We start from the raw sequence: 12378 nt of genomic DNA on the forward strand, positions 1-12378 counted from the left end.
GCAAATAGCCACAAATGCAGGAATCCTGCAAATAACCACAAATCTCCGTGGTGCAGGCCAGCAGCGTCCTCTGGCAAACAAGCGTGCAAAGCTGTCTTCTGGGGCTAGTAAGTACAGCAGGGCTTGTCCCCCTCACAGCCAGCCTTACCCTGCAAGTCACCACCCCTCGGGACTTTCCAGGCAAAAGGGCACTGGGAACAGCAGCCTTGGCGCAGCATTTCAGGGCTTCATGGGATTATTTATTCACTGTGTTCCTGGAACAGTTCCAGGCTTCCCAGCTCCGCCACCAGTGTACAAATTCATCAAGTACCCTCCAGGCTCACAATCCCCAGAGGCAAGGGCAGGCTGTAGGAAGGTGATTCATATTACAAACCAGTGTCTCCGAAGGACTGGCAGGGCTCTGGGAAGAACGAACCGGATCCTCGTCCCTTCCCTTCCTCCCCAGCGCTCTCAGGGTGTTTACGGCTGCAGCCACACTCTGGATGGATTTCATTGCTGGGGCCATTGGAGGTAAATACATGAATTAGTGCTTGTTGAACCAAGCAGATAGCTGTGTTTCCTTCTTGTTCAGCTGAAGAGCAGGTCTCAATAGCAGAGCTGAGAGTCTTTCGATGGGGGCTGCTTGTTAAAAGTCTGTTCTTCCTTATTAAGTGGGAAATGTCATCCGAGCAGGTTCACAGAGCTGCTGGAGAGGCAGTGCTGCAGCCTGGTAAGCTGAGGTCATTGCCTGCAATCTCCTCGAGTCTGATTGCAGCGGGACAGGGTAAAACTAATAGGAAGAGACAGAGTGTAATAGGTTTTGTGCAGATACAAACCGGCTTGTACAGCCCTGACAGTGAAACCCTCACGTGTCTGGCATCTAAGGTCCCAGCAGGCTGCTGGGATGGTGGCTCTGGAGGGCTGAGGATGTGATTTGTGGGACAGGAGGGGAGGAAGCACAGCGTTCCTATTGCATTCAGAATGTCTGGATGAACGCCCTTTGCGCTATCTTAGGTTAAGATGTATTTGCAGTCGTGATGGTGATCTCTGTGCAGGCGAGCCAGGCAGCAGGCTTTGATCTGGGAGAAAGTAGGTTAGCTGCATATAAAAAAAGTAACAGGAGAGAAGTGTGATTAAATTCTAGACATTTTTAGAGCATGTACTGCTCAAACCCATCTTTGTTTCAAACGACAAAATGTACCCATTGGTCTCAGTTCTTCACTGAAACCTCGTTAGATTTAGTGGAGTATACAAGATAATATATACCTATATATATATATATACACACACACATATATATTTATATATATGTATATAAATGTATACACATTTATATATATATATATATATATAATATATATACCAATAAATACCATGAGAAAAGCCTTTGGGTTACCACTGACAGAAAGGCCAGGTAAACCTACCAAGTGGCTGAGACATCCAGCCCAAGCCTGCATGGTAGATCTCACTTTGATATTCACTGAAATTTGGCATTTTCCCTCACCAGGAACAGCCTATGGTCCTGCTGCAGATGTGTTTGTCCTGGGAAGGACCATGCTGAGTTTTACCCTGCCCACTAATTGCTCATCATGTGTAGGTGGGGGGAGGTTTGGCATCTCAGCATCATCTAGCCCTGGAGGGGCCTGTTGTGCCTGGGCTTGGGGTGTTGGTCTTCCAGGGGTGTTGGGAGACCCTTCATGGGAGAGAAGGATATAACCAGCCCCACCATGACAGCTTGTCTTTCTCCTGCTGTTTCCCTTCTGACTTCAGAGCACCCTGTGGAGAAGGAAGCCCTGTCCTAGGGCTGGCAACGGGATGTCCATCCCAGAAGGATTACCCAAACCTCTTCTCAGGCTTCATGTTCATGGTGGGGCAGAGATGATTGCATTTGTTGCTTGGATTCCTTTGCTTTTTTAGCACAGTTTGAGACAGGTCACTTAAGGACAAACTTCTTTTGCAAGGGAACATGGAGAGCTGAAAACAGAGTTTGAACATGGCCATTCACCTTGGTTTTCTGCCCTGGCTCCCATGCAAAGCCAGGGTTTGTGCTGTGACCCCCTGTCCAGGCTCCAGCATCATGTTCTGCATGGCCATGCAGCAAGAATCTCCCTGTGTGCCCTGGACACAGGCTCAGCCTGAGGGGATGCAGGCTGTGGAGATCCAGCTGGGACCAGAAAAGTCTTTGCTTGTTGTAAGGCACTTCACTGACCTCAGCCTATAAGAGAACAAGATTTTCCATCCTGTCCTCTGTGCACAGCTCAGAGCTTTTCTAGAAGGGACACTGCAACTTCTCACAGGCTGGCAGAGGTGGGAGTTTGCCCACAGACCCATGGGAGCTGCCTGGGCAGGTCTTCTGAGGCCATCATCCTTCTCCTCAGATGGGACAGCTCCTGGGGTTGGACATCTATCCTGCAAGAACCGGGGTGGTTTTGGTGCTGAGCTTGTTTTGGGGTTTATGTTTGCTACAGCTGAAGCAGTTTTCATGTTCCTAAGGAGTCTGTGAACCCAGCTAAGGAGCATCAAGCAAGTTGAGGCAACATAAAAAAATAAGAGTTTCTGTTTAGTAAATGACACTCTAATGACCTAGATCTATTTTCAGAGTGTCTTGGAGAAAGCATGGCTTAAGCATGTCTGAAAAACAGCAGAGGTCATGCCCATTCAAATTCCAGCCTCTGGCTGTCTCAGGCAGCTGCACAAATACTGTGCATCCCCTCTGGGCAGTGGATTCTGTGGCAATGAGATAAACTCATCATCTTCAACCAAGAAACAGTGATCTGCTCTGGCTCCAGATAGAAAAAAAACATGAGAGAAACATGCTTAGTGACTGTGGAGACTTTCTATAACCAGCAAAGATGGCTGGATGTTTTAGGAAGCAGTCCTTCCTGGCCTTTAAAATTGAGCAGGAGGTTGGACTAGAGAGGTCCTGAGGTGAATTTTGACTTGAATTTTCCTGTGATCCCAAGCATGCTTTCTTGCCCTGCTACAGCAGCAGCCTGGGCTGTGGCAGGGGATGGGGATTGATGGCTGGGGCTGGTGGTGACTGCAGGATAACTTGACTCTTATGTCAGGAGTAAAGATCTGGGGAAGCAAAGCCGAGGTTTACCCCGTGGTGGTAATGCAGCAGGGCCTGCAGCAGGACTGGGCTTTTCCGCAGCTGGGAGGTTACATGCAGTCCAAGGAAAGATAAAGTAATCTCCCTATAGAAGGAACATGCTGTCTCCTTACAGATAAAGCAGCTCCAGCTAGGGTCATGTGACTGGAGGAAGCTCAGCTTACTTAGGGTCTGGAGCACTGATGTTCCCAACTCTGCACAAAACAAAGGGTTTTGAGAACCACTGTCTGCCCATCCAGTGCATGGACAATGATCCCTGCTTCTCCCTGGGTGTCTCAGCCAAGGTTTGCCATCAGCTCAGAGCTGTTGCAGCCTGGTGGGCTCTGTACAGCTGCCACTTGCTGCCTTGTGATTGCCATCCCACCAGAATCTCTCCTTTTTTGAGTTGCTTGCTCAGAGTGACCTGGCTTGTGCAAGGACTGTGAGTGATCCATTTTGTGCACTCCGTGTGTGTAGGGGATGCTGCAAGCTCTGCTCAATACCTGGGAATATCTCAGATAAAGGAGGCATAACAAATGGCTCACTAAAATAAAAAGAAGGCAATACCCCTGATTTTGCTATTTATTTTTGTCACAGTGTTACTCAGCAGGAGTCCCACAGGAACCCTCTCCCATATGCCCACTGTTCGTTGCTGGCCTTCTTTGATTTTGCTGCACAAACAGGGCACGTGTGGGTCATGCTATCTTAGTGCCAGGCTATTTATATCGTGTGACAGTGTGCAGAGCCCTCATTCCCCAGCCTTTGATAGACTTGGCCAAGCTCCTCAAATCTGACAACTGCTTGGAGTGCTTTTCACCCCTAAGTAGTGCAGTTCATGGCAGGTTGGGTTATTTGGAGGTTTGGGGGATTCACATCTTTGCTGGGAGCAGTGAAAATTTTACTTTTATGGTCTCCTCCCAAGGGGAAATGTTTGATCCTTACTGGAATCAAGCTGATGGGGAGTCTTTAGGGCTAAAGTGTGTTTTGGGCAACCTACTGGGCTGCTGTCTTTGTATCTTATTGTGTGAACAGGGTGATTTCTCCAGGAGGGAGGTCAGTTCTTGTCAAACACTGACCCAAATCACCCTTGGTATGTGATCTGCATGAACCAAAGCTCCTGCCTTCCTTATCCAGTGGCGTGAGCCAGGACTCCGCTGTGCGTGGTGCCCCTGCGTCTCCAGCGTCTGCTCAGCCCGTGCCCATCTCCTCTGAGGTTCAGGAATTCTGAAAGTGATGAGATGTGTCAGAACCTCCCAGCTGAGATGGGGTGCTTGGCCTGGGGGCTGCAGCTGTGAGGGCAGCACTGCCATCCCAGCGTGGACTCATGTGCTGCTCTTCCCTGGCTGGCAGAGTCTGTGTTTACTCTGGCTGGTGGCCGGGAACCTGGGACAGCACAGGTGTCCCCAGATGACTTGGTGCATTGTCACTCTCTGCTTGGACTGAGCCATTGCTTCTCCAAGCCATATTATTGCCTGGATATTCCCCCTTGCCCTCTCTCTTCCATCATTGTCTCTCTTCCATCTAGAACCTTTCCCCCCTTCATTGCTGTTTATCTGGTGTCAGATTTGATAGATGTTTTTGAGGAACAAACCTCAGTTTTCTGCAAAAAAGATGCTGTTGGTTGTTTTCTTCTGAGTAATGCACTTTGGGATTGTCTCTTGGTGACTCACAGCAGCAGCTGTTGCTTTTCTCCAGAACATGGGAGAGCTTTCCAGAGCTCTCAAGCAGCCGTGTAATCAGAGGTGAACATGCCCACACCAACTAACACATTTTTAATTGCTTTGGTTTTAATTTTTCTTTTTAAAGAAGAACTCAGTGAGAGGCAGTTTTGGATAGGTGAGCCACCAGATGTGCCCTGTATCTCTGAATGCCTGACTGCCTGATGGGCTCATCCAGTGCTTCTATGAACTTGATATCTGTCTAAATAACTCACATGGACACAGCTCCATTGTTCTCCAGCCTGATTTCCTCTCAGGTGGCTTGGCAGGTGATGTCCTGGGAGGAAGTTTGCTGGTCAGCACCTTTATTACCTGCTAGCACTTAGAGCTGGGAAATGCAGCGAGGTGAGATCTATTTATTATGGCAACAGAGAGAAATCCGTGTTGGAGCTCTTTAGCCCTCCTTGCCATTAAGGCAATGGCTTTGCCTCAGAGGATTAATACCCATCCAGTGGCTATTTTAAGGCTCCAGGAGCGAGCGGGGGTGTTGCTGGAGGATTGACACCGGCCCGGGGGCTGGACACGCTCTCATGGCATGTGATGATGCTCAGCCGGCCGTGCTGGGCGGGCTGGCAGCCGCTGCCTCTGGACACTCCCAGCGCTAATCCCTCCCTGCCCCAAATCCCACAAGCCCTGAAAACCAAAATTGCTCCAGACTCTGCGAGTGGGGATGCTTGGTCATAGCTCAAAGATGTTTTACTGCCCAAGCTGAGAGGGGAAACAAATACAGCCCGGTATCCTCCCTTCATCCTTCATGGGGCAGTGCTCTCAGTGCCTCTCCCTGTCTCATCTTGCTCCATCTTGTTGTTCTTGATAAGTTTCCCATACTCTGTTTCCTCTCCTGAGTGAATCTTGGTCACACAGAAATCTGCATTTTTTTTCTGTCATTCATGGCTCAAACGTCATTACTGGAGCTCGAGAAGCCTGGTGCCAGGCACAGCTGGGCTCTGGAGCTTTCTGCTGTTCCCCAGTGCCCTTCTGTGGTGGGTGAAAAGGTCTGTTGTGACATGTGCTGTTAACCATCTCCAACATGTTCTCTGTTTCAGGTGGTCTAAGCACAGCCGTGGGTTATCCGCTGGACACAGTAAAGGTACCTGTTGGAGCTTTATTTCTTGACTATAGAACAAAAAAGAAAAGGCCCTTTTGTTTTCCCCTTCCCTTTCAGAAAAATAGTTCCGGGATAATTCTTTATCTGCATTACATCTCCATATCTCGCTGTATTTGGTTGTGTTTGCTCTAAAAAAAAATTAAATTGTTTGGTCATGTCATTTTATGGTTAATTATCTGTTTTGCTGCTATGGCATTTGTTGTTTTATTTATTTTAATATGATATCTGCATTTTAAAGTTGTCCCTGCATTCCTAGGTGAGAATTCAGACTGAGAACCACTACAGAGGATTTTGGCACTGTGTTCAGGAAACATACAGGACAGAAAAGGTGGGTGCCTCTCAGCAGCATTGCTGGTGCCAGTTGCAGATATCTTGTTTCAGAGCAGCAGAGCTGCCTCTGTCAGTCTGGGGAGGGTGGGCTCCAGTTCCATACAAGCATCAGTTGGGAGAGGCCTCAGGGTGAAATTTAGCTTTGCTGATGAGCTGTAAGGTGGGAATAAGTTTTGACTCAGCAATGTGCAGCCAGTGCTTTTGAGCAGATGCTTTCCCGTGCCATTCACCCTTAAAAGTCACCTTTCTCCTCTGTTTCCCACGAGGTCCGGGGGTTTTACAAAGGTGTGACTGCATCAGTCCTCGCTGTATCAGCGGTTTCCTCAGTTTCCTTTGGCACGTACAAAAACTCCCTCGGTGCCCTCTGCAAGCTGCGCTACGGGGCTGCAGATGCCAAGCCTTCCGAGCTGGATGTTTCTCTTGCTGGAGCTGCTGCCGGCGCTGCCCGGGTAGGTCAACAGCCAGCAGGGAAAGCACAAGACAGCTCGTTCACAAGCACAGGAGGCTGGAAAAGCGGGGAATGTTTTTTCGGTCCGGGAGGCCACAGGGGAGCCTACTACAAGTCTGGTGGGTTTGTTTTTGCAGGGGAGGTCATGCTCTGCCCTCGCTGCCCCTTCAGCGGTCACCTCCGTGGCGTGGCCGAGTCCTGCTGGGCAGCTGGTGCTGGATTTGGTTTGGAGCAGCAGAACGATTAAGAACGTGCCATTAACATGACACAGACCTTGGCAGCAAACGCAGAACAAGGAAGAAAACACAGCATAGGCAGCAAACTCCCCCAGTGGCTGCGACGGCGTGTTTGTGTAAGACAGACATGGCTCTGAGTACAGCACGGGTCCCAGCGGCTGCACAGGCATCGCTGCAGGAGCGGCAGAGCACGGGGCTGCCTTGCCAGGACACTTTTAACTCAGTGGGGTACCACTGGGAAGTGATGCTGCCTGGCAAACCTGCAGGATCCTCGGGCAGGGGCAGAGGCTGGGTCCAGGAGCAGTTTCACACAAGCAGATGAGGGTGAGCTTCCACAGGCGCTGTGAATGTGCTGGAGCTTATTCCATCACACCGATGGCATGCTGGGCAGAAATGTGTGCCTGGTCACAATCCTCTTGCAGAGCAGTCCAGATGGTCAGGCTTCTAGGTGTTTCCTAGCAGTTAGTGACTCAACATGGGATAAATTTTTATAGCCTGGATAGTCTTGGTTCAAATACAGATACAAATAAAAGCCCTGATGTACACTTCCCTGTGGCTGAGGACATCCCTCTTTTCACACCCATCTAGTTCAGCAAGTAGTTACAAGTATTTAATATCCTGTGTTGATATTGCCTTGCCTTCCTCTCTGCCCAGTGCAGCTCACACACGTGTCCTGCTGCTGTTGGGTGCAACAGCGCAGGCAGAGGGGAGGAGGCTGGAGCTTGCTGGAGGTCACAGACCATGCTATTCCTGAAAAGCTGGGAGACAAGAATTTACAGGAGGGAGACCAAAACACTGTTTAACTGTGAGGGTTAAAATGCCATTCCCTGGTGTTGCAGGTTGTGTTGACAAACCCTAGCGAAGTGGCTAAAGTTCGGATGCAGACTCAGAGGAACCCATGCCTTTCCACCACACATCAGACTGGTTCCAAGCCAAAGTACCGAGGGTCTCTGCACTGTCTGAAGGTTATCATCAAGGAGGAAGGTTTTGCGGGTCTCTACAAGGGCTGTTCTGCATTACTCTGCAGGGATTGCTCTGCTTCTGCAATATATTTCCTTTCCTACTCTGCTCTGTGCGACTGGCTCACACCAGATGGGAGAAATAAACCAGGTAGGTATTGGAAAGCATCTGGCATTACCTGCAAAAATGGCTTATTTAGTCCCACACTAAGAGGGAAACCAGGCTCTGGGCAAACATCACCCAGTACCCATAAAACCTCACCCAGGTCCTCATGAGAGGTTGCTCTGTGTGTGCTGGCTTTAGTGCCAGCAACTTGCATGCGAGGGCTTCACTGTCCCCACCTTGTCGCTAAGCAGCTCCTCCTCCTCCTGCAGGAGGGGTTCTTACTACACCCTCTGGTGCCTTGAATGTGGATATGAAATCCTGTTAATGCAAAAACAGGGTAACAAGAAATTAAACATGGACCAAGTTCCTGGGAGCCGTCATGGAGCTCAGACAAGGGTCAGTCCAGAACTTGAATATGAAGTCCAAGTGGAGAAGGTAAATACACTTCAGGTTCTTAGCGGTGATTTGGCTCCAAAAAGCAACTATCCACTTTGAGAAAAGATTGAATAGGTAAGATTCAGCAAAAGAGCATCTCCCTGAGAATAATAAAAATTAGATCCATCTGAGGAGGGTGTGAGTGCTCTCAGGCTGTGCCACATCAAGTTCGCATGGTGTTCAAAGTGTCATATGTGCAAAAATTCTCTGAGATCACTGGAAACACAACTGCAAGAGCTGCACAAAATAACTCCCAAAAAACATGAAAGTTACCAAAGTTTGTTGTCAAATCTGAGATGGCTGTAGCTGAATGAGATGCAAGTGAACTGCCCTTCTCCCTTCACTCTCTCCTGCAGGTTTCCTTGTTGTGCTGCTTTCTGGTGGTTTTGCTGGAGTCCTGGCCTGGGGATTAGCTACTCCCATGGATGTCATCAAATCACGCATGCAAATAGATGAATCGGAGCAGCACAAGTACAAAGGCCTGATCCACTGTGTGAGGGAAAGTGTGAGAAAGGAGGGGGCAAAAGTGCTCTTCAAAGGACTGGGTTTAAATTGCATTCGTGCCTTTCCTGTAAACATGGTAGTGTTTGTAACATATGAAGGTGTACTGAGATTCACAGATCATTATATAAACAAAAAATAGCTTGTTCCACTCTGTCCAAAGCCTATTTTATTTATTTACTTTTTTTGTAAGACAACATACACAAAAACTCTTGAATTGATGGACAGCATAAGAACTGTGGACATTTCAGCCCAAAGCTGACAATTGATGGATTTGTTTTATTCTTACAGGACTACAAACTCATCAGGGAGCCTTTACTTCATATAAAACCTCCCTTTTATCTCATTAAGGTTTTTAGACTGTAACCGCTGCTTAGGCCCCTGAAACATTTGCAAATTTTTATGTTCTAATAAGTTGTTTGTTTGATCAGATGTTTTGGTAAATCAAGTCATTTTTTTCTACTGCCACAAACAATGATCCTCACAACTGAAGGAAGAGCTGGGGGGCAGTTTGTGTAAGATTTGTGTAAGAGAACACTCTCCAGCGTGTGCTCTTTACATGCTATGCCTGCACTGCATTCACCGAGTGACTCACATATTTGGGCTTCAGGCTGCAACCTCCCCTTCCCAGCAGTAATTTTCCCAAAGCTCTCTCCAATTATATCCCCTTGGCAGGAGCTGAAGCAGGAATGTCCTTTCTTTTCCCTGCTGCAGCCATGCTCTGTTGACATAACTGCGCTAATGGTCGCGCTGAGCGCCAGGCGCCGTTCCCGACAGCCCATGTGATTTTCTCCCTGAGCCCCACACAGCTCCAGCCCTCTCCCCAGGCCATGGAGCAGCGGCTCTCCCAGCTTGGCACAGCTTTGGAGGCAATCTGTTCTCATCCTGGAGCGAGGGCAGGAATAGATGCAAAGCGACTCTTTGCTTGGCGAAGGAAAGGCTGCCATAAAACCCGTGCACTGGCGGGGTTAGGCAAGTTAGAAGAGTTGCAAAGTTGTAGAGGATAATCAAGATTCCCAGCTTTTAAAAGTGCATACTCTTCTCCCTTTAAATGGTGCTATTAGGAGCAGCTAATGTATTTTGCCAAAGGCGCATTTTGAAAGAATTTCAGAATTTTCTATTACTTCTTTCTCATCTTCCTACTACTTATTTTTTATTACTTTTTCCTATTTTTTTCATGAAAAAGACAGTTGAAAAACCAGTGCCCATGCTATTGCTTCAGAAGGAAAATTCCTAAACCCAGAAATGTTAGTTTGCTCGTTCTGCCTCAAGGGCAACATATTTAATCCCTGGTTTAATCCCTGGAGGATGACACTTGAAGAATTCTGGATCCAACTTCTCAGATTCTGCTAAAAATGCATTGATTTGAGGGAAAGGGGAATACTGTATCTTAAAAGGAATTCTCATATTTAGGACCCTTCTGGTCAGCAGCCACTCTCACCAGTTGATGACAAGGTTCTACTACAATGGCTGCAGTTTTGCAGCAGACAGGACTTGTCAGCTGCCTTCGACATGCAGAAAGAACTACAAGTTTAAAGAATTCAGGGGCTCCTAGACAAGAATAAATGGAACCTCTTCTACCCCACACAGAGACCACTAAAAAGCTCCACAACACCTCCTGAAATCCAAGCCTTCGGCTGGCTTTTTAAACACAGCCATGCTATCATGTCAAACAGGCACCTGAATTCTTTCAAGGGTCTACCCAGCTCTTGCAGCTGATCCAAGAGCAGGGTGAAGAGACCAGGCTGGTGCACACTATGTCACCTTAAGGGGAGTGAAATGAAACACCCAACACTAAACTGGATTCTCTCCAAAATGCTTATGGCCTCAGTAACCTACCACACTGGTGACAGCTTTGGGTGTCAGCACCAAACTTCCTTTAGTCAGAAAGCCCTTAAAACAGAAGATTTAACTAGTTCCTTGGGGTTTGAAATTCCTCTTAAGAGTCTACTGCCTTCGCCTCTTTCTACAAGGGATGCATTTAACTGGTTACTGATTTACCCCTGCTCTGCCCGGATGTTTGGAATCATACTCCTTCATGCCATGTTATTCTCAGCCAACCTTGTTCTCAGGCATTACATTCTCTGATTGGAGACAGTGAAAGAATGCCTGCAAAACAGACTAAACAACCATTTACTCTTAGGCAGCACTGATACCATTCATGGTCAGCCCAAGGTTTGAATATTAAATAGCCCATCTTTCCCAGTACACTCATGCACTCAGAGAACTAAAAATGTCTCCTCCTGTGGGTGTAACTGAAATACAGCTGATTCCAAGGGAGAGAAATTACAGAGGAATTGTAAATATGAGTGGGAATAACTGCAGAAGCCAGTGCAAGGGGCTGAGAACTCTAAGCCTCGGGATGTTCAGCACCACTGGTAAGCAGGCTCTCATGTGGTCTGAACAAATGCTACGTGAGAGGCAAATTGTATCTCCAGGCAGCTTATTTCAGGACGGTAAGGGCTTCACAATCCATCCTGTTCAGAGCCCTCTACTGGGAAAAAACCATCTACACAGTGTGTGGGTGACAGCATGAGGTAGAACTCACTGCTGATACAAACAGCAACAGGTACAGGATCTGACTGTGTCTGTAAACACAGGCACACAAACTTAAACCAATTTTTCTTTACTGACAGGACACATATTATGTGCTTCACTACACCCCAACACACCCGGGTGTTCAGCTTCTGGTTTTCAGCTTTATTTTCTGATTTGTATTATCTTGACCTTTAGCTACTCTAATGATCACAGAGCTATTTATTTTGATAAACTAGCTAGCTGAAGGCCAGCCAACAGAAAGAAGGTACCACATTTGCTGTGCTGATGTTTGGTTTGCTTTGCTGTATTGACTGTAGCTTGTCATATAGATAATTTCTTTCAGCAACAAAGCTGGTGGCCTTGAGAAAAAAACCTCTTAGAAGTCACACTCATGATTAGGTTCCATGTTGCTGACAGTTCCTGTTTGCTCTGACAATGCTCATGAATATCCAGGCAGGTTTCAGCTTTCCTCTTGGTGACTGTGGAAGCTCTGTGGGAAGCTCTCGGGATCTCCTCTGGTCAAGATGACCCCGAGATGTATTAAAAGTCTCTTTTCCCCAACCCAGCTGTCGAAGAAGGAGTCAGAAGTCTTCAGCTCGTGTTGTCAAGGTTGTTTATTATTTGTTATCTAAAACATTTTCTGTCTGGCCTGCTGAGGTCTGTTCAGCAGGTCAGTCCGAGGCACACCGCACTGCTCTGAGGCGGTGGTGCTATCTCTTTATACTAAAAACAACATGTACTTTATTTACAGTTATTTTCCAATACCTATCATCTGTGTTAGACAGTGTCTTTCTACTTTGCCCAATCCCAAAGTGCTAACATCATCAAGAAGATGGAGGCTAGGAAGAACAGGACAACACCCAAGTCCCTCCATCTTGCCTCCTAGACCCCTACAGAAAAAATCTTCAAAATTCCACTTTTCACCCTGT

The 12378-nt window shown here is 47.6% G+C and overlaps 1 protein-coding gene across 5 annotated transcripts; it reads left to right on the forward strand.

Annotated features, from left to right (window-relative positions):
• The first annotated feature begins 341 nt into the window (after positions 1–341).
• Positions 342–9058, forward strand: SLC25A47 (solute carrier family 25 member 47). Of its 5 annotated transcripts, XM_041397357.1 has the most exons (6): positions 342–510; positions 5835–5878; positions 6153–6224; positions 6493–6675; positions 7750–8020; positions 8767–9058. In XM_041397357.1, exons 1-6 carry the CDS (start codon positions 483–485, stop codon positions 9051–9053), a joined length of 885 nt encoding a protein of 294 aa, XP_041253291.1. In that variant the 5' UTR covers positions 342–482; the 3' UTR covers positions 9054–9058. The 5 variants fall into 5 exon arrangements, with proteins under 5 accessions (XP_041253291.1, XP_041253299.1, XP_041253323.1 ...); XM_041397365.1 differs by lacking the exon at positions 6493–6675; XM_041397389.1 differs by lacking the exon at positions 5835–5878 and having other exon boundaries at positions 422–510.
• The last annotated feature ends 3320 nt before the right edge of the window (positions 9059–12378 follow it).

This window comes from Onychostruthus taczanowskii, unplaced genomic scaffold (assembly GCF_017590055.1).
Source record: "Onychostruthus taczanowskii isolate IOZ18803 unplaced genomic scaffold, ASM1759005v1 scaffold1, whole genome shotgun sequence".
NCBI classification, from domain to species: domain Eukaryota; kingdom Metazoa; phylum Chordata; class Aves; order Passeriformes; family Passeridae; genus Onychostruthus; species Onychostruthus taczanowskii.